Source organism: Schistocerca piceifrons, chromosome 6 (genome assembly GCF_021461385.2).
Source record: "Schistocerca piceifrons isolate TAMUIC-IGC-003096 chromosome 6, iqSchPice1.1, whole genome shotgun sequence".
Taxonomy (NCBI): Eukaryota; Metazoa; Arthropoda; class Insecta; order Orthoptera; family Acrididae; genus Schistocerca; species Schistocerca piceifrons.
This window is the reverse complement of record NC_060143.1, coordinates 373,503,001-373,525,963: the sequence shown is the minus strand read 5'-3', so window position 1 is coordinate 373,525,963 and position 22,963 is coordinate 373,503,001. Positions and strand designations below refer to the sequence as shown.

The 22,963-nt window shown below is 39.9% G+C and overlaps 2 protein-coding genes across 4 annotated transcripts in view; both read left to right on the top strand.

Annotated features, from left to right (window-relative positions):
• Positions 1–7,402, top strand: part of LOC124802884 (baculoviral IAP repeat-containing protein 5.2-B-like) — a 49,494-nt gene extending 42,092 nt beyond the window's left edge. The window contains exon 5 of one of the 3 annotated variants that reach the window (XM_047263930.1): positions 7,150–7,402. In XM_047263930.1, the coding sequence (XP_047119886.1) occupies positions 7,150–7,239 (90 nt within the window). In that variant the 3' untranslated portion in view covers positions 7,240–7,402. The remainder of the gene's footprint in view (positions 1–7,149) is intronic. The other 2 variants (XM_047263932.1, XM_047263931.1) reach the window with 2 other exon arrangements.
• An 11,817-nt stretch (positions 7,403–19,219) lies between these two features.
• Positions 19,220–22,708, top strand: LOC124802645. The gene has a single exon (XM_047263548.1). The coding sequence runs from the start codon at positions 19,269–19,271 to the stop codon at positions 21,084–21,086; it is 1,818 nt and encodes a 605-aa protein (XP_047119504.1). The 5' UTR covers positions 19,220–19,268; the 3' UTR covers positions 21,087–22,708.
• The last annotated feature ends 255 nt before the right edge of the window (positions 22,709–22,963 follow it).

Below are 22,963 nucleotides of genomic sequence, written 5' to 3'. Positions count from 1 at the left end.
GATGCCCATCCCCCTGGGGCATCGGGACTCTCGGCAATGGCCATCCTGCCAGGTGGTCTTTGCTGCGGCTGGGTGGCGCCTGTGGGGAGGGCCCCTGCCGGAGTGGCTGGCATCAGAGTGGATGACACGCCATGAAGCGTAGTCCATCAACTCTTGCTGGTGGTGAAACACCAACAGTCTCTAAGCGATCGTGAGCTCAATTCAACGCACAGAAGTAAGACCCCAAATCGTTCCCCTCCCTGGCACCACCATGGGAAGAATGTCAGGCTAAGAATGGCAGCGGATCTTATTCGCCCCAGTTCCTTGTATGTTCGAGAGCTGATGGGCAATCTTTCATGTTGATGAAGCCTCAGTTTTTTGTTGACCATTTAGAGGACAAGTTCGGGGAGGTGGAGGGCTTGTCAAAAATCAGATCTGGGTCAGTCTTGATCAAAACAGCATCCTCTGCCCAGTCACGGGAGTTACTTGCTTGTGACAAACTGGGGGATGTTGCTGTAACCACCACGCCCAATAAGAGCTTAAATACGGTTCAGGGTATCATATTTCACAGAGACCGTCTTTTGCAGTGCGACGATGAGGTGTCCATGAGGTGTCCATTTCGTCGGGCGTGTCCACTGGTGTCCGAAGGATAATCGGGTTGCCACCAATGCCTTCATCTTGGCCTTCGAGGGTGATACATTGCACGAGGTGGTCAAGATGATGGTCTACTGTTGAGACGTAAAGCCCTATATCTCTCCTCCTATGTGGTGCTTTAAGTGCTGGAAGTTCGGCCATATGTCTTTCCGCTGTACTTTCAGCGTCACGTGCCGAGATTGCAGATGCCCATCACATCTCAATACTCCATGTGCCCCGCCTCCCATCTGTGTCAACTGCAGAGGGCATCATTGGCCTTGCTTGCTTGCTTGACTGTAGGATTCTCCAGAAAGAAAGGAAAACCATGTTGTACAAGACCCTGGGCCGACTGACCTATACTGAGGCTAAGACAAAATTTGAGCGACTGCATCCTGTATGTATGACATCGTCTTACGCCGCCGCTACAACAGTTCTGGCACCATCAACTCCGCCAATCCAGGTCACCTCTAAGAGCCAGAAGACTACACCTGCCCACTTGATGGTGGGGGGCACTTCCCTCCCTATTGCTCCTGCACCACCTACTTCGCGAGCAACACACCCTCCCCAACCATCGGGCATTTCAGTCCACATTTCTAAGCCAGAGAAGTGTAAGGCTTCTTCGGCTCCTCTCCCTAGGAAGGGGTCTATTAGGTCACTCGCTTTCCAAGTTTCTGCTAGGGGGAAAGGTGACACCTGCCAGTGTCTGAAGAGCCCAAAAGCAGCTGGTCGTAGGGCTTCATGCTCATCCTCAGTCCCGGAGACTGGATCAGTGAAGTCCTCCCAGCCAGGGAAACCCAAGGAGCAATGAGAGAAATCAAAAGAGAAAACCCCCTAAGACCAAGGAAATTGCGGTGGCACTCATACCACCACTGCCTACAAGCTCTGCGGCTGGGGATGGGATGATTATTTTGGTGTCTGGTGAGGGCCTAGATCTTGCCAGACCCTCAGACACAATGGACATAGATTGCTCAGGCAATAAATCAGTGGCAGCAGGTGACTCTCAGGTGTAAACTACCTCATTCAATGTTCCATGCCTTCCCAGTCTCACGATGTCATCCTCCAGTGGAATTGCGGCGGTTTTTTCCACCACCTGGCTGAGCTATGGCAGCTGTTAAGCTTTACACCTGCTTTCTGCATTGCCCTCCAGGAAACCTTGTTCCCAGCAATGCAGACCCCTTCCCTCCATGGCTATAAGGTATAATACAGGAACTGTAACGACTATAATAGTGTGTCAGGTGGAGTTTGCATTTATGTAAACTTGGTCTGTAGTGAACATGTGCCCTCAAACCCCTCTTGAAGCTGTGGCTGTCAGAATAAGGACGATACAGGAAATAACTGTCTGCAGTGTATATCTTCCTCCAGATGGTGCAGTACCCCTGAATGTATTAGCTGCACTGATCGATTAGCTCCCTAAACTTTTCCTAGTTCTGGGAGAGATTAATGCCCACAACCCCTCGTGGGGTGGTCCCATGCTTACTGGCCGAGGCAGCGATGTCGAAACTTTGTCACAATTCAACCTCTGCCTCTTTAATAATGGGGCCGCCACACACTTCATTGTGGCTCATGGTAGTTACTTGGGCACTGATTTATCAATTTGCAGTCCAGGACTTTCTCATCTATCCACTGGAGAGCACATGTCAGCCTGTGTGGTAGTGACCACTTCCCCATCTTCCTGTCACTGCCCCAGTGTCAGGCACACGGAAGCCTGCCCAGATGGGCTTTGAACAAGGCGGGCTAAGAACTTTCACCGCTGCTGTCACCACTGAATCTCCCCCACACGGTAACATTGATGTGATGGTTGAGCAGGTGACTAGTACAATTGTTTCTGAGGCAGAAAACGTGATCCCTTGCTCTTTAGGGTGCCAGAGGTGTAAGGCAGTCCCTTGGTGGTCACCAGAAGTTGCTGAAGCAATTATAGAGTGTCGGCAAGCTCTACAGTGCCACCCTTTCCTGGAGCACCTCATAGGCTTTAAACGGCTCCGTGCCCGTGTTCGCTACCTTATCAACAATGAAAAGAGGAGTGTTGGGAGAGATACATCTCCACCATTGGATGCCACCTGTCACCTTCCCAAGTCTGGGCAAAGATCAAACGTCTTCTTGGGTATCAGGCCCCAACAGCTGTTCCTGGTGTTACCATAAATGGCGAGTTGTGTACCGACACAAATGCAATTGCCGAGCACTTTGCTTGAGCCTCTGCGTCAGATAATTACCCCCCAGCGTTTCACACACTCAAATGGCGGCTGGAAGGGAACGTCCTCTCATTCGCTACACGCTGCAGTGAATCATGTAACGCCACATTTACAGAGTGGGAGCTCCTCAGTGCCCTTGCACATTGCCCTGACACAGCTCCTGGGCCTGATAGCATCCACAGCCAGATCATTAAACATCTCTCATCTGACTACAAGAGACATCTTCTCGTCATCTTCAACCGGCTCTGGTGCGATGGCATGTTTCCATCACAATGGTGGGGGAGCACCGTCATTCTGGTGCTCGTCGTCGTCGTCGTCGTTGTTGTTGTTGTTGTTGTTGTTGTTGTTGTTACTGTTGTTGTGGTTGTTGTGGTCTTCAGTCCTGAGACTGGTTTGATGCAGCCCTCCATGCTACTCTATCCTGTGCAAGCTTTTTCATCTCCCAGTACCTACTGCAACCTACATCCTTTTGAATCTGCTTAGTGTATTCATCTCTTGGTCTCCCTCTACGATTTTTACCCTCCATGCTGCCTTCCAATACTAAATTGGTGATCCCTTGATGCCTCAGAACATGTCCTACCAACTGATCCGTTCTTGTAGTCAAGTTGTGCCACAAACTCCTCTTCTCCCTAATTCTATTCAGTACCTCCTCATTAGTTATGCGATCTACCCATCTAATCTTCAGCATTCTTCTGTAGCACCACATTTCAAAAGCTTCTATTCTCTTCTTGTCCAAACTATTTAACATCCACGTTTCATTTCCATACGTGGCTGCACTCCATACAAATACTTTCAGAAACGACTTGCTGACACTTAAGTCTATACTCGACGTTAACAAATTCCTCTTCTTTAGAAACGCTTTCCTTGCCATTGCCAGTCTACATTTTATATCCTCTCTGCTTCAACCATAATCAGTTATTTTGCTTCCCAAATAGCAAAACTCCTTTACTACTTTAAGTGTCTCATTTCCTAATCTAATTCCCTCAGCATCACCTGAGTTAATTCGACTACATTCCATTATCCTCGTTTTGCTTTTGTGAATGTTGTTCTCAAACCTGGTAAAAACCCGCTTGATGTGGATAGCTAGCAGCCTGTCAGCCTCACCAACGTTCTCCGTAAGCTGCTGTAACATATCGTATGTCGGCTGTTGGGTTGGATCCTCAAGTCACGTGGCGTGCTGGCTCTGTCAGGGCGACCTCCGCCAGGTTTGCTCTGCCGCTGATAATCTTGTGTCCATCAAGTATGCATCCGAACAGCCTTTTCAGACGGCAACACCTTATTGCCGTCTTTTTTGACTTATGTGAAGCATACAACACGATTTGGCGACATCACATCCTTGCCACATTGTATGAGTGAGGTCTCCTGGGACCACTCCAGATTTTTATCCAAAACTTCCTGTTGCTCCATACTTTCCGTGACCAAGTTGGTGCCTCCCATAGTTCCATCCATATCCAGGAGAATGGAGACCCACAGGGCTCTGTATTGAGTCTCTATTTTTAGTGGCCATTAACGGTCTAGTGGCAGCTGTCGGACCCTCTATCTCACCTTATCTGTATGTAGATGACTTCTGCATTTTGTACTGCAGTTCCAGTACTGTTGTTGCTGAGCGGCGCCTCCAAGGAGCCATTTACAAGGCGCATTCGTGGCTCTAGCCCACAGCTTCCAGTTTTCAGCCTCAGTCATGTCATGCACTATTGTCGATATCGTACTGTTCATCCTGAACCTGCACTGTACCTTAATGGCGATCCACTCACTGTAGTGGAGACATATCAATTCCTAGGACTGGTTTTGTATGCTCAATTGACTTGGCTCCCTCATCTTTCTCAGCAGTGTTTGCAGCACCTCAGTGTCCTCCGTTGCTTGAGCGACACCAATTAGGGTGCAGACCACTGTACGCTGCTGCAGCTCTACAGAGCCCTTGTCCAATCCTGAACTGACTATGGGAGTGTGGTTTATGGTTTGGCTGCACCTGCAGCACTGCATTCACTCGACCCAGTGCACCACTGTGGAGTTCCATCAGTGACAGGAGCTTTTAGGATGAGTCCAGTGACCAGCGTACTGATGGAGGCTGGTGTCCCTCCACTGCAGATCAGACGTGCGCAGCTGCTCGCCAGTTATGCAGCACACATTCATAGTTCCCCTGAGCATCCGAATTACCGTCTCCTTTTCCTGCCCGCGGCAGTCCATCTCCCGCATCATTGGCCCAGATTGCGGTTAGCATGCGGTCCCTTCTCTCCAAACTGGAGTCCTTTCCTTTACCACCTCTACTTGCGGTCCGTTCACGTACGCCTCCATGGTGTATGCCTCGGCCGCAACTTTGTCTGGACCTTTTGAATGGCCCTAAGGACTCCATTAACCCTGCCGCTCTCCGCTGTCACTTCCTCTTGATTCTTGACATGTTCCAGGGCTCTGAAGATGATTACACCGACGGCATGACTCAATGGCTGATGGTCACGTAGGCTTCACATATGTTCATGGAGGACATATTGAGCAGCACTCCTTGCCATTTTTGTGCAGTGTTTTCGCTGCAGAGCTGGCGGCCATATCTCGTGGTCTTGAGTACATCCGCTCATGCCCTGGCAAGTCATTTCTCCTGTGTACTGACTCATTGAGCAGCCTACAAGTTATCTACCAGTGCTTCCCTCGCCACCCTCTGGTAGAGTCCATTCAGGAGTCCATCTATGCCTTGGGACAGTCCTGCTGTTCTGTGGTGTTTGTGTGGACCCCAGGACACGTCGGAATCTCTGACAACAAACTTACCGCAGGCTGACCAAACAGGTGACACGGAAACAGCTTCTGGAGATAGGCATCTCCGAAGCTGGCCTGTGTTCTGTCTTACACTGCGGGGTTTTCCGGCTTTGGGAGATGGCTAACTCATGGTTACCTACTCCATCATGAGGACCCACCTCAGTGTCATTGTGGCTCCCAAATGACAGTCGTCCACCTCTTGCTGGACTGCCCACTTTTAGTCACTTTGAGGCACTCTTCTAACTTTCAGAGCACCCTGCCTTCGGTGTTGGGTGACAGTGCCTCCACAGCAGCTTTAGTTTTACATTTTGTCCGCGAGAGTGGGTTTTATACTTCTATGTAGGTTTTAGTGCATGTCCTTTGTCCCTCTGTGTCCTCCACCCTAGTGCTTTTAGAGTGGAGGTTTTAATGTGTTGCATAGTGGTTGGCTTTCCCTTTTTATTCACGTGGTTGGCCAGTCACTGTAATCTGCTATAATGTTTTACTCTCTTCTGTTTCTAGCGTCTCTCCATTGTTTTCTTGTCCCTTGTTCCTTTTAGCGTTTGTTGCCGTCCCTTTGTTGTTGTGGCTTTTCCTTTCTTTCCGTTTTGTGTTATATGTTTCGTCCGTTTTATTCTCATTCTTGTGGCTTTGTTTTATTAAGAACAGGGGACCGATAACTTCGTAGTTTGGTCCCTTCTCTCACCTTTAAACAAACCGACCAAACAACCATTGTAAAGTGACAAACTGGAACAAGCATACTGGTTATCAGACATTCCTGGCTCATCCGTACTGAAAGAAATTGCTCCATTTTGGAAAACAGATGAACATAAGTCAGTAATATACACCACTTGGTGCTGCATTCTATTCAGAGTCAAGGGAAAAACTGTGTCGGTGATGACAAACTTGGAGTTAAAATTTTATTCGTGTTTCCGAACACTTTCACAATGTATGTGTAACTCAATAACATATTATTTTTAAAAACAAAGATGAGGTGACTTACCGGACGAAAGCGCTGGCAGGTCGATAGACACACAAACAAACACAAACACACACACAAAATTTCCATCTATTATAGTCAATAACATATTACACATATGGAAAATCCAGGAAGGAATTTAAATATGTTTGAGAAAATTCACTACTTACTGAATGGAAGAGCTGTTGCACTGCATGCAGGAATCCAAATGGACAATTATTAGGCAATATTTTGTACTACAAACACTCCAGAACTACCACCCCCACCACCCTTTTCTTCTAAATGCGTTACTCATCTTAATTATTTTTATTCTGCACTACTACTTATGCGCGACTGGGAGCTGCTCTAGTGAATGAACTAAATTCTCTAATGTATAAATCTTTGTTTCAGAAAGTGTTTCCTACATTCTTATGCCTTATTTAAAAAGACAGTAACTCAAATGGAACTTAGGGAGAAAAAATTAATTTCTCAGTGTCAAATAAGAAAACTCATTTTCACTCAATGTTTTGTTCCTTCACAGAAGTTTCCTGTCTTGTAGCTTGGTGGGTCCTTATGACATTAACAAGTTGAAATACTTTTTTTCACTTATATATTGTCTTGTGGCCTCCTTTTGAAGTCTCAAGAATTTTTTTTAATTTTCAGGACAAGGCCGAAGCCAATTTTGCGCAGGATGTAGAACGTCTCATGTTAACTTGCACCAAGAAGCTCAAAAAGTTAGGTGTCCAACAGTAACACCATTTGAACAATGTCATGGTTACTTCTTATTTCTTTTAAGAATTATCTGTCCTGTAATTACCTATTATTTGTATTGTTAATACTATGCATGTTAGAAAGTGTCATGTGTATATATGGAGTATTACTGCACTCTCAAAATATAAATAAATATATGCTACTTTAAAACAAGTTTTTAATGCTTTCTACGTCCTTGAGATGTAAATACATGTTACTCCCTAACTACTGCAGTGATAAAAGAGAAACAAATGAGTTCTGTGTAAAAAGGAAAAGTCACTGGAGAAAAGCATAAAATTAAAAGGAGACCAAATGATTGGCAGTAATTATCTTCAGGTGTTAACATTCTCAGGACTGCCAATACACACAAATGAAAGAAGGAAAAACTAATATTAGCTTTTTGAACTTTAGCTCCTTTCTGAAAAAGCAGAGAGGGATTGATAGGGCACGATTAGACAGATGTGGTGTCTGAATTCTTACACCTATGTGCTAATACAATTACTCTGTAATGACATTCATTTTTAATAACGATGAATTTGGATGAACTGAAATTCACAACCAAAATGCTGTATTAGAATTAAAAATGTTTCATGTAGTTAAAATATGGAAAAGGAAACCACTCAAGTATAGTGGACTGATGTGTGTTGCATGCACACATGTAACAGGAAACTGTTCACTAGCTTTTGAGCTCTAGCTCTTTTTCAAGTAAAAAATAAAAACCTATATATAGGCTGTGTGTACCTCCCTGGGTCTCAGTAACAAACTAAAGTCTGAAACAGGTTGCTGGAAGATATTGGAGAGAAACTGTAAATCTCTGTTGATTAAAAACTAATGTAAAGAAGAAACTTACTTACCACTCCCATAATGAATCAGAAATATTTGAGGTACGAGATGTAAATTCTGATCTATAATAATGTTCACATTAGATGTCATTTCCCAGGCAACTGTTAGTTTGCTTAGTGTGTTGTGTGATTATCCACATATACTTGGGTTGCATTTTAAGGCAAAAATGTCAGCTGAAAAGTGTAGGAGTAAGAGCCGTAGCTTTTTTTTCTGAGTAGTTTATTTACTACATACATGTTCAGGATCATTCACCTAAGTTGTTGGCACAGAATTCAGTGCAGACTTGGACTGCATAAAGTGATGTATTACAGATGTTGATAGTAATATTCTTGAAATAAAATTAAGGTTAAGTTCAAACCTTGATATTATTGAGAAGTTTTCATTCCATGGCATTTTAACACATTATCACCATTTGTCTTGTGTTTCCATGATAGTATCAGAACTAAACAAGCAGATAAAATGTAGCTGTTCTCTAATGTAACAAAATGTGCCTCTCTCAGACCAGTACAAAAGGAATGCCAAAAATCCAGTACAGTTCTCCAGTGAATCCAGAAGTCTGAGCTGCACTACTTGGCCCTGTGTCCTGTAGCCAAGGCACTATGGATTGATCGAAACCATCCAATTAAATTTTCACATGTTCCTGCTAACTAAGAAGACATAAATTTATTAAAAGTTTCAGTTAATGAATTCCAATGATATCTTCTTTATAAAAAAATACTTGTAAATGATAAAATGTTTCTGGGACAGAAAAACATACTTTGACTTCATGAATTGGAGGTGGTAGGAGTCATTCATTGATCTGCTAAATCACTCTTGTTTGCTGAATATGTCCCTGGATGACTTCTTATATTATTCTGCATTCTTACATAATAATGAGTATTTTGATTTTTAAGCAATCTTCTCACAGACAAATTTCACAGTGTTCATTTATCAGTAGGTTTTCCACTTTCAGCTTCATTACATGTCTCTAACAGTAACTCAACAGTTCTTATTTTAACTACTAAACTAGTACTTTAACAATTCTTCTTTCAGGTTTAACATCAACCCTTGTAGAGAATCTTGGCAAAGCGTCACATTTACAGCATTGTTATAGTTGATACTTTACATAATTTACAAGGAAAGAAAAATGCTTGAACAAAAGTATTTCTTTTAATACGCTCAACTGAAAATAGAAATATATTTTCATTTAACAATTGTACGAATTGCAAAGCTTTCCTACTCTAAATTTCATAAAATAAAGCTCTTTATTAATAAATATTGAAATATGTGAATTTGCATTAACATATCAATTACAGTTAATGTTAGGTCTAATGCCAAAGCTTCATAGTTTTATATGTAAGTGTTCCAATATGAAGACTAGAAATGTGGCAACTGTTTAAATCATGATCTCTGTTCAATCGTCTTATGAATTCTGTTAACCCTCGCATTACCAAGTGGGGTATTCTGACTACCCCAGGTTGAATTTTTCCCTATAATAATGTTATCTGAAGGGCCACATGCCTGTGGTTTCATGACTTTGTACTAAAATGATTGACGTTGAATTCACACTCACGACTGTCTAATTTTTTGTCTTTATCATTGTTATTCAGGTCATTTATTGGTGGGACTGTGAAACTACCCTACTTGGTATGAAACGTCTTATTTTCTTATTTGTAGAAAAAGATGATTTTGGGAAATATATATGTTATTCACCTTCTTTGTTGAGTTTTGCCATAGATCCAATGTTTTTTATTGTTGCTGATTACTATTGTTGAGTTGAATTTGATGTTCACTGTTGAGCTGATATTACACGAGTATTTCATCTGCAAGTAAGGATGTCCAAAGGACTTTCTAGTGAAGAGATCATGGAAATTCTAAAAAATTCTGATGTCAGTGGCGATGAAAATTAATGGAACAATGATAATGAACTGAATGAATATATGGGATCTCTTGACAAAGACCATATCATAGTATCAGATGAAGCTGATGATGAAATATCAGAAGACACTACACATTCACATGAACAAATAATAATAATAGTAGTAGTAGTAGTAGTAGTTTAGAAGACGACGACGACACTGGAGATTTGTTTGTTTCTAGAAGTGGACTACAATTTTCTAGTAAACCACCAAAAGGTGGGTGGCGTCGACGTTGCAACATTTTGAATGTAACACCTGGCCCAGTGAATGACGGAAAAACTATCAAAACAATAACAGTCAGTTTTATTATTTATCTCACTGGAAATCGTGGGCATTATTCTAGAAGAAACACAGGGAAAGCCAAACGAGTAATTTCTTTGTGGAATGCAGCTCATTCTTCAAACAAAACGACATGGAGATATATAAATGCAACTGAAGTGTACGCTGTGTTAGTAATTCTAATAGGAGCTTGTCGAACTCATGGACATCGCACAAGTGCTTCTGATCTGTGGGGAGCTAATGTTGCCTTTTGGCAACCATTCTTTTCTGCTGCCATGTCAGGAAACCGATGTTTGTGTATACTGAAATTCTTGCGATTTGACAACAGAGACACAAGAGCACAGAGAATTCAAGAAACCAAGGACAAGCTGCAAGCCATTAGGGTAGTGTTCGACAAATTTCAGTCTAACTTGTGCAAGAACTTCTATCCTTATGAATACGTGACTATTGATGAACAATTAGCAATGTACCGAGGAAACTGCCCTTTCAGGGTTTATATGAAAAGCAAGCCTGGCAAGTATGGCATTAAAATTTGGGTTTGTGCTGATGTGAAGACAGATTTCTTCTAATGGATCCAAATTTACACAGGAATGGTGGACAATACTCGGGAAGTGAATTAAGGACAGACAGTTGTTTTGGATCTGATGGAACCATTTCTGAATAATGGTCATGGTGCAACAACTGATAATTTTTTCACTAGTTTTCCACTGGCTGCTGAACTACTAAAATGAAACACGCATTGGTTGGTACCTTGTGTTCCAATAAGAAAGAGATTTCGAAGGAATTCTTGTCAAACAGAAAGAGAGAAGTTCACTCTTCAATGTTTGGTTTCACAAATGACTTGACCCTAGTTCCCTATGTTCCAAAGAAGGGAAATGCAGTAATACTACTCTCTACTCAGCATAATGAGAGACAAGTGAGTGGTGAAGAAAGTGAATACAAACCCGAAATCATACTGCACTACAACAAAACCAAAGGTGCTGTAGAAAATGGGGACAAAATGACAAGAGAATACAGTTGTGTTAGAGGAATGAGGCGGTGGCCACTAAGAATCTTCACGGAAATGATAGATATTGCAGCACTGAATGCATATATTCTGTACACTCAAAGATTTCCTGAATGGCAGAAGAATAACCGAAGCCGACGTAAACTCTTCACGACTGAACTGGCATTTGTACTCTGCAAAGCAACATGGAAGAAAGAGCCAAAAATATAAATGGTCTTCATAAAGAGGTACAAGATGCATTGAAAGCTTGTGGTATTGCAATTCCTGCAGCAGTGATCCAGACCCAGTGTTCCAAGTTACCAGTGCCACAATGATGTCAAGATTGCAAGAGAAACGAAGATCGGAAAACAAAGATTCTGTTCTGTAATGTGCAAGAAACCTGTCTGTAATATACACAGAAGAAAGTGTTACTGTGAAGTGCATGCAGTGCAAAAATGTACTAGAGTGAAAAGTTGAAAAAAGTATTGTTTTATTTTACTGCAGCGACTGTTGGGGTACATAGATTATTAATTTTCTGTTCATTGAGTACTGAATTTAGCGAAAGATATAAATTTTTTTTTGCACTTTGTATCTGTGATCTGATTAAATTCTCCTAATAAGCTGAAAAGCTTTTTTTCAATACTAAATAAACCCATTCAATGGAAATAACTAAATCTGCCTGCCTGCCTGTGTGTGTGTGTGTGTGTGTGTGTGTGTGTGTGTGTGTGTGTGTGAACGTATGCTTTGGTGTCCATAAATGACTGGTCACTCCAGTAGCAGGACAATTAAGTTTTAGTTACGTCATCCATGTGGAAAGAGACAAGGAATGCTATTCAAGTAGTATTCTTCTGCTGATCACTGGAGCTAGATTAGTATGTTTTATTGCAAGGCTACTGCCTGCAATTTTCATGGTTACATTTCAGGTGGTACACCTTTGTCTTATTTCACTGTGATGGCCATTTTTACACTAGAACATAAATTGTGGGGAGAATGTTGCCCGCTGGTGCACTTTGATATAATATTCTATTTATATCATTTTTAGCCCTTCTTCATGACAGTGTAAATCTATTTCTCCAATTGAGAAATTGTTCCATGTTAACAGGTCAATATAACTGTGAGTATTTGAGATTATTGGGATTCCTTTTGTTCTGTTGTTTTTTGTAATTTGTGGCATTGTACTTCATCTGATCCCTTGGAGGACACGTGTAAACTTGTTATTTAGTGAATAATAAAGTTATTTCAATGTCTCGTCAATTAATTTTCATCCTGAAGCCATGTGCAATTTATCACCTTTCAATGGTCATTTCCCACGGGCTCACTCATTCTTTGCCTGAATACATAGTTGAGATGAGCACATTTCGGTAAATTATGTTCTGCCTTCAGTTGAATCTTTATTCAGATAAATTGCTGTTGGCTAATAATATATTTATTTGTTTGAATGCATATTACAGCAAGTAAAAGGTAGGTTTGAGCTGCTTGAGAACTTGTAGACATCTGCTGATCCCGAATATGCTGAGTGACAATTGTGATTAAAATGCTTCTTACAAATAGAGCACAGACCATACGTGGAGTCTAAATCTCCATTGCAATCAAGTTTGGTATTCAAGAGCATACAATATACTTCCTGGATGTGTTAGCGGGTTTGGTTATATTGGTCAAAATTTTGCATTACTTAAACATGGTTCAAGAGTGCCTTATATTTCTCGTCACTCTATGGAAACTTATCCTACTTTACGATATCTCACAAGTAGAAGACAGATCACGTTACTGTTCATTCATGTGTCAATTTTGTATACGGAGAGCAGCATTTCTAGGTTATTACCAATGAGCTCATACCTGTTAAGTGCTCAGATTAAATTTGAACAAGAGTGGGAGGTTGCTTTAAAGTTGCTTCAGGACACCTTCATGATGTTGATGCCAAGTGTCTGTGGTTTTACTTGATTGGCTCTGATTTGTAAGAAAATGTGTAATTATAGATAACCCATAAATAAATGAAAAAAACTCATTACTAAAAATATAAAAGCATTGCCAAATCATTACAAACTGAATATCTTGTATGAACCATCAAGTCTGTCTAGAACACGAAGTTCACAATTTTTGCATGGGAAATCCTATTCTTATCTGCTGATTACTAGGAGTCGCCTTTCAGGGTCTGTCAGATGGCTGCCATCATGTGTATGTACCATCTATCTTTATGCCTTCTCTCCATCATTTTTACACCCTGATGGAAAATCAAAGGTTTTCATGAAATCTTTGTGAGTGGCTGTGAAGAAAGTATACACTCATCCTAGTTCCCATATTCTGAAAGTTTAATACCCTGTAGGTCAGTTCTTCCTAACTGTGTGCTTTATGATTTCCCAAGAAGTGCTTTAAAACAGGCAACTAAGCACATTCTTAAGTGAAATTGGTATCATTGACGTGCTTGTGAATTTGAGGATCATTTAAGGTCCCTGCCTTGTTGTTTGAACAGTATCCAGGAAACAGTCTGTGGATGTAATTGAATCAGTTTCCATTTCTATGTAAGACCATGAAAAAGTGCATACTTAGGCCTGATTTTATATGCAATGATACTACTATTTTTTCCATGTTAACCAATGGTGCATTTGATGTTGGATCTGCCAACTTTCATGTTTTCCGTTGTAGCTATGTTATCTTTCACCTATGGTACTGTTATTTTATATTGCACTTACATATGAAATGTAAGTACTTCAAATATGCACCTTGTTGCCAAACAAGAAGTTAACCATTTTGTCAGTAACATGTTTAGTCATATAAGCCATTTGTGCTGATAAGTTTGTGCAGGACAATCCTGAGATTTTCACATACCTCATAGTTTTGTTGAATGAGCTGTTGAAATAGATTCATAGTAGTTCCCATTGTGTAATAGAAAATATTTCAAGCTTCTTGAGGACCTGTCTGTAAAACTCAAATGAAACTATATGGTTCTAGAGATCATTTAAAGTCTTAAACATATATGATGTACTGACTGAGGAAGGAGGCATCCTAAGGTAGTCTGTGCATTCGTGCAAAGCCACTGTGCCATAATGGCCTAGTGGTTAGCCCAGCTGCTTAGTGAACAGGAGAACTGGGTTCGAATCTCAGCCTTGGTACAAATTTTCATTTGTCTCTGTAGTCTGCATATATACGTAACATCTACAAAAAAAACTTACACACACCTTGTTGACAGTCTGGTATTTTGATTAGTTAAGGGATATTCTTGCAGTGCTGAACTTCAGCATGTACACTGAAGTATGAAAGAAGTTCCTTTTCTTGTGATTTTAACATCTGGTGTCATAGTTCTTTTCTTTTCACCTAGATGCCGACAGTTCAGATGATTTGTTTAAATTTGTTTCGTATCGGATCACTTAGTTCTTAGAGGGAAAATTGCTGTGATGTTTAACCATTTCCTCCAATATAGCCCATTGTTCTACATGTGATGGTGGATTTTCTGGGAGTGGTATGTATAGGCTTGCTAGCTCCTGATTTGGATACTCCCAATTAGATTTTTGTCTAGATTGGAGCCTTTCATATTGACAGCACAAAGCTGTCTGATGGCTACTTGGCTCTCTCTATACCACCAAACGATAATCTAAATCCTTTTACATTACGTCTTCTGCAGTCCACACAACTTCTACAAACATTAAGGAAAGCCCAAGACTTGTCTTGGTTCCCAATGTTAATTTTGAAGTAAACAACATATGCTCACTTAAACAAGTCAGTGATGTTTTTCGTATTAGTTTGGATAGTGCAACCATGATAAATACAACGTTATCATGGTAGTTTAAATCCTAATTTATGAATAATTCAGATGTTGCAACAAGTTTAGGAAATCTGGCAGTTAAGGCAACCTCTTATTAGTGTACTGCACATATGAGTCAAGGATTTCATCCATATTTGTGGTATATGCAGGTCTTGTCCAGAAATGAGTGACAGAAGTGGGAGATTCAGATTGTCAAGAGTTTATAAAAAACAGCATTCTTGGTGAAAGTCAGATGAGGCATGTGCTATTTATTTTAGCCTAGTTTCCAGGTAGCAGTTGGTGCAGAATGGTAATTAATGGGTCATGGGGTCAAGGCTGTGTGGAGACATTCCTTTATTTTGAATATTTACATTACTTTCACCACAAATAAACCAAAATAATGCACAGTACGTTGTATTTATTAGCTTTTTATGAAGAGCAGGAAAAGGAAAGGCAACTGAAAATATGGCATTGCAAATAATTTTCTGGGAAGGGATTATTAGGTGTACACAAGAACTTTGTAGATGAAATAAGAAACTTAAACAATGGCAAATCCAGGATGGAATGTAACAAAATTATGAGAAGAAAGTTGCTACTCACCATATAGCGGAGATGCTGAGTTGCAGATAGGCACAACAAAAAGATTTTCACACTTAAAGCTTTTGGCCAATGGCCTTTGTCAACAAAACAAAAACACACACACACACACACACACACACACACACACACACACACACACGACTGCAGTCTCAGGCAACTGAAACCACACTGTCAGTTGCTTGAGACTGCAGTGTGTGTGTTGTTGACAAAGGCCATTGGCCAAAAGCGTTAAGTGTGAAAATCTTTTTGTTGTGCTCGCTGCAACTCGGCATCTCCGCTGTATGGTAACAACTTTCCTTCTCATAATAGTGTTAGACAAGAAACTTGTTATTTTACAGTTGATGAGTTACATGTGTTTCATGGATATTCAATGTAAAAGCTGGGAAAGCAATAATTTTCTTCACATCTCTACAATTGTACAGTTGTTTTAAAGATTCTACAGAAAAACAAATGGTACACATTCATAAAATGTAAATTTTCATCACACAGTTTGGCAGCATAAGTATACATAATGCTTCATTTCCAAAATATTGGTGAAGGTAGTTGATGTACAGTGGAACAGAATTTGAGGCGTTCTCCTCCGGATGTGATTTCTTTTTCGCTCTTCTGGTCAAATTCATTATGACGATAAAGAATTTGACTTGTGGAGCACATTGAAAATATTTGCAATCCCAAATTTCCTTTGTCTGCCCTTTTCCTGCCTTTTATGAAAATGTTAACAAATACAACACATTGAGCATAATTTTGATTCATTAGCAGTGTAAAAATTGAAAATAATTTCCACATAGGGACTCAATCCCATGACTGTCAAAACACAGTTCTGCATTTCTCCCTGCCTGGAAGGTAAACTAAATGCATTGTGCCTCCTGAAACCCATGCCAAAAATGCTAATTATCCACTTGCCAATTGGAGCTTCCACTTGTCACTTTTATTTCCGGTCAAGCCCTGCATAAACCATCAATTTGGAGGAAATTTATGACGAGTAGGCATGGTCCTCTCCTTAGTGAAGAACAACAATCTTCGCATAAATAGAATCATACAGATGTCGAAACAAGATTAAAATGTAAATTAAACATAAGCTTAACTACTTAATATCACAAAAAAGAAGAAACAGAAAATATAAAAAGATGACACATTCATTTTAGAGTTGTATACGACTATGGGAAATAAGATGATTTACTATTCCAATTACATGTCAACCAATAACACAATAGAAGTTAGTTGAGGAGAGATTGCTGCTGGCTTATATAGCAACAGGAATCAACAAAGAATGAAGAACATTGGATTGCAGTAGCTTTTAACATATGAGAGTTGTCTGATAGTGAAAGTGAATTCATTTCCCACATTCAGATCTGTGCAGGCAGACCTGAGTCTGCTAGCATATACAGTTACTTCGGATACAGTGGAAGTACAACATCATGTCAATGAAACATGCAAACAACACAGTAAGTACGACAGACATATCAGCCATGAATTGGCAGCTGGCTAACACATTTGCACTACGTGGTCAGTGGATTATACCCCTGTGTACTTGGCCCCATCTGCACAAATATCAGTATAATCATTACAATCCAGGTGGTTTTTTTAGTCATGCTGAGGCTGTGTGTGTGTGTGTGTGTGTGTGTGTGTGTGTGTGTGTGTGTGTGTGTGTGTGTGGACAGTTGGCGCTGTGGCTGATGGGAGCGACTTTAAATGGGAACAAGCAGGCTAATTTCTATTCTTTTGTGTTTTCTATCATAGGACTATTGTAGACATATGCTGTGTGTTGCTTCATTTTTGGCTGTTACGCAATGGGGAAAAAAGCCTTTACTAAACCAACATTGATATGTTTATAAGAGTTGTTTTTCTCAATGTGTGATAACTTCATGTGCTTTGCTCTTTAGTTCACATCGTGTTGGTGGAGACCTAGCTGAGCACCAGGGCCGGCCGGAGTGGCCGAGCGGTTCTAGGTACTAAAGTCTGGAACCGCGCGACCGCACGTTTGAATCCTGCTTCGGGCATGGATGTGTGTGATGTCCTTAGGTTAGTTAGGTTTAAGTAGTTCTAAATTCTAGGGGACTGATGGCATCAGATGTTAAGACCCATAGTGCTCAGAGCCATTTGAACCATTTTTGAGCACCAGGGCTGTGTAGAACTTACTACCAGTTTTACTGATTTACAGCATCCTCAGCATTGATTCCATGAATGGGATGAAAATTGTTTCACTTTTGTCATCTGTTTCTGAATATTTTGTCTTCTCCAGAAAACTCCATCTTTCTTCACTAAACGTTTGTATTGCATCCTATTCATTGGAATCATTATGTTCTACATCGTCATTAATTTTCAGTGCTCGTTTGTCAATGTTGGATTGATAAAAACAACTTTCGACAGTTATTTCATTTTTCGTCCCATAATAGCAGACTGCTCACAGTTCTATTTCTGACTTCATTTAATCACAAATTTCTTTCAAGTTCGCCAGCATTTAATTACAAAAGAGTAAGAAAATTCCCACAAACATTTCAGATTTATTCCATCCTCTGGAACTGTTTGCGAAATTAGCTTATGTAAGGATTTGATAAATAACTTTAATCGGTGCCGAGGTTACATTTTTATTTGATTTTTGCCTAGCGCGCTACCATTTATAGATTTACCACTTTGTTGCATTCGTCGCAACGTTCCAAAAGAGCCCTAAAGAAACTTAAGAGTGCCAAACCTAATGCTTAGGTGAACTTGTTGCGCTATCCAAGTCGGCACACTCTTAAATAGTTCCACTTTAGTCGGATATTTCTCCTTTCGCTACAATGTTAAAAGATTTCTCCTTGTGTCGTTCCGGTTCTACTAATCGTCGTTAAACTGTATCTCCAAAATCTACGCTAAACGGCGCTTAGTAAAGTTCGTGGGAAAAGTTTTAGATCAGACGTCCAAAAGCGCGTCGTAATTCACTCAGTTGATCGCGGCGGTGTCTTCAAATTTGGTAGAAAACACGCTTTCGTTTCTCACATAAACTGTTTAATGTTTATTATTTTCAACATTTCCAAACTCTGGACGGACAAAGACAAAAGAAAGAGCAGTACAGTCATATAACTCCATGAGTACAATTTAATTTGCACCTTCTCCGTTAGCATAGTCTCTCCATAAACTTAGAAAAACTGCTGCGCAGTATATACATCAAAATTAGTTTTGCTGTTCAATTATTACACTTTTGAGATTTTTACAAAATATTTTCACCTGTAATTTTGTCGATATTTACACATAAAATGCGTGCAATATATACGATAAAATGTAATATATTATTGTGAGCTGGCCTATTAAAAGAAGAAAAATTGAAATCCATAATTGACAAGTATGACACGCTTGTTTGCCGTGTGTTGTAGTTACACATTCGATGTTTTTCAGTTTGTAACTTTCGCAATGTAAATGAGGGATTTGGCAAAACGATAAAGTGCAGTGGAAATCTAAAATACAGCGGATTGTTATAGGTAAACCTTTCGTGATCTAGCAGTTAATGCATGTAGAGACAAAAAGGTCCTTCCTTGCGCGTATCGATACCCATTCCATAGATTTACATGGTAGAGTATGCATCTAATCTCCTTGACTGTGCAGCAGACGACGTATTCCTCTAGTGCGTTGGTTTTTTTCGGTAGTGGCGAAGGTGGGCGTGACTCTTCGGACGGGTGTTGCTGGGAAATAGAGAGAGAGAGAGAGAGAAATGGCAAGGTTAATTGTCGTGTTAACATTTATTATAATTACTCCGACCTACTCTGAACAAAACTGCAACATTCCTCTTGTTATCCGCGGTTCGTGGTTTTCCTGGGAAAATGGAAGAATTACGACGACTGAGATAAATGCGGATTCCATGTCAAGGAAAGGGTACTGTATTGACATGAAAGAAGAATATCATGTTAATTATACATTTATTTTTAAGCAGGAGGGCTCAAGCTGCTATACATGCGTGAAATTATTGGTCAGGACAGTTAACGTTTTGGAAAAGATGGAAACTGCGTGTGTTTCTGTACCTCCCGAAAGAGAGGCAACTGTGGAGAATGTCTGCAAAGGTTTGAAGCCCGACCAACAACTGATAACACTTTTCGATGAAAATTATGTACCAGTTAATTGCCGTTCAAGTTTAGAAGGCGTTTGGCAGTTTGGTTATCAGAATCGATTTCGCTTTACAGGAGAATGTAACCACCCAGACGCTATGGTCCGTTCCTGTCAGACTGCTGGTACACAGTTTCTGATCACAAATCAGAAATTTAACATAACATACAAGAAATGTGCCGGAATGAGTGAAACGTTTGATGGTGTTGTAGAATATAGTTGCCTCGGAGACTGGTTTGTGGGTAAAAATCACTTTTTTGCCGTTGCCAATACAAAAGAGTCGAGGAAAGACGAAAAATATCGATGTTTTTTGAAAAATAGGGATGATGACCTGTATATTGGTGTTTCAATTACAGCGGAATGCAACACACTCAAAACAGTGGAGCAGAGTCCGGAGAGATTACATCTCACACCGGTGAAATCTGAAGCTGTGGTTCCTGGTTGTACACTTCCACAAAATTTCTCAGGTGAATGGATAAACACAGCAAACATAGATGCTGATATTTTCATAAATGAAACACACATTATGGAAACATGGTATCCAGATGAGGGACGTTTCCGGCGAACCATATACGTTTGCCACCAACACAGAGGAACTCGTTACATGATGGCTAGACTCACTGTTGATGGTTGTCAGAAAGATTATGTATGTTTCGACTTTGTGCCCCGACATCATAATATAATAAGATATAGGCGCGGTATAGCTTTTATCACAGATGATTTTCGTACTGTATGTTCATGGGTGCAATTCAAAAATCAAGAAGCATGGAAGTACGATTTATATTTGGCAAAGAATCCTGCCCCTGTTCAGTGTCCTGTTGCAGGTAAATTTAACTTCACACAGCGAGGAGATATACCATTTGAAACCCGCATTCTTGGAGGTGTGACATTATCACCAAGGCCAAATATCTACTGCAAGCAGAATATATCAGATTTTTCGGTTTGTGACCCAGACCAGAAAGAAATTGCAATTGATGAAACATATTGCCTTAGTGTAGACCACCGTGGTCGACCTGTTGACATATATAGTGATCCTGATTACCGACTGCAATGTATTGGATTTTGGAAGGAGAATCTGAAGTCTTATTTAATAACATATGATGAACTTGATGCATTTAGCAAATATCGTTGCTGGGTATATCAAAGAGCTGATCTTAACAGGGTACTGATGTCTCAGGCTCTTGGCCCATTCTGTGATCTCAAGCAAGATGTTACCAGCTGGAATTACACAGAAGGAGCTGCTGTCGCCATTGATATGGTAGAGTATGAAAGAGAACGTGACCAGTGTCCAATGCATTTTGATGATGGTAGTAATCCATGGTTAAATAAAGAAAATCTCATTATAGTTTTCACATTTGGTAGTGGATGTCCTCTAGAAAATAGCCTTTTTCTTGTTTGGTTTTTAGTTATGTTTGTTTACAGTCTGTAGTTGTCTTTTACGACTGTTAAAAATGGGTCTGTATTTTTTGCTTCTAAACATTTCTCACTGGGGAATGATGTTTAGTGATGGTGCACTGCTGTGTAGTGTGACAGTTTGTACATTACATAGCTATATTTTGGTAGTATGATGGGATAAGGGATGTCTCCACATCAGAGTAGCACAGTACTCTGTGCAGACTATCTCAGGTTTTTTACAAGATTTTTAATATAGCTAGTACTGGAACGTATTTACATTGTTAAGAAAATGTACCTACTTTTAATTGGGTTATTAGTTCAATATTTGTGAAAATTATAGAGAGAGAGAGAGAGAGAGAGAGAGAGAGAGAGAGAGAGAGAGTGTGTGTGTGTGTGTGTGTGTGTGTGTGTGTGTGTGTCCAAGAACTATTACCAAAGATTTTTTGCTGATTTGTGAATTGTTAATGGGAAGTGTCAGTAATATGTTTCATCGTTGTTTCAGTTACCAATAGTGATAACAGATCATCACAATCACTGTGAAAATATCTCACAATGTACCTTCAAACAGAAGCCTTTTATTTGATAGATTTTTATTGTGTGCTATGCTTCTACATTATATTTCAGACACTTTGTAATCTATTGTGGGACTTTGAAATTATAAATGTGTGTCCAGGTCATGAAAAGTTGGTAGGCACAGTATTTATTTGACATATCGAGCATTCAAAGCTTCCTATTTTTGGTCATCAGTGACAAATTTTTGTTCAGAGTACTATAAAGTGATTTTTAATAATTGTTTTTGTAAGTGAAAGTAAAATGAGGTAATTGGTTCCAGTTTTGCACACAGCATTTTGTCAAGTCATCTTTGCCAGTGTAAGTGTTGAAATATTCTGTACAAAGATTGAAATGACAGTCCTGCTGGTCGCATTGAAATTTATTTTTCTTCAGTAGCAGCAGGAAAATGCCAAAACATTTCTTTTGTTTTGAAAAATTTTGATCAGTCTTCATACTTCAAACTGAATTATAAATAAGGTAAATGAAAATTTTGAATGAACGATAAAAAAAGAGAACCATTCGTGAAAATTTTTGTCACCTTAGTTCTTTTGATTCGTACTGTTTTGTAGGATAAACAATGAGTATGATTGTTATAATTTCAAATTTGAACCTTCTCTCTTACTGTTACTCTCCAACAAGATACATGGAAAAAAGTAGACTGATAGTATCCAAAGAATGTTATGCAGAAAGTTACAAACTCACTAATGTAAGTATTATGAAATGCTTTTTACAGCTTTATCGTAGCAGTATTTTAGTCTGTTAGCTTCTTGTGTACGTAGCAAGCTTATTAGTTATCAGACAAACACCAAAGTATGTTGTATTCATTCCGTCCTCTATATATTGAACTGATATATACAGTGCATTTGTTGTAAGGGTGCTGGTAGCCAAAGCAGAGTATTTTTTATATCTCTGTTAGTATATAATGTGGATAATGTGCAGTATTGCTTACCAGAAAACTGTGATATAATGCTGAACTTTGTATGAATCTCTATGAAAATGTCTTCCACCTTCAGCAGATTATATTTTACATATACAGATTTTGTAAAGCATGATATATTTATATCGTTGTATGGATATTGAAGAAATAAATGTCATTGATATTGATATTGTTATGCCCTGATTGTCTTTGCAGATTAGCAGCTGAAATCCACACAATTGTAGCCACTTGAAAAGTAGCAAATGATTTTGGAATTTAAATTTGTTTCACTTTACACAGGAGAATATGAGATTGATTTTGTGTAAGTTATATCATGTAGTATGTTTTTGGTCTTCACTAGCCTCTTCCTTCATCTCTCTGTGTTTCCACCCATCTGTCCATCCATCCATCCATCCATCCATCCAGTCTCAGTGCACCAGCAT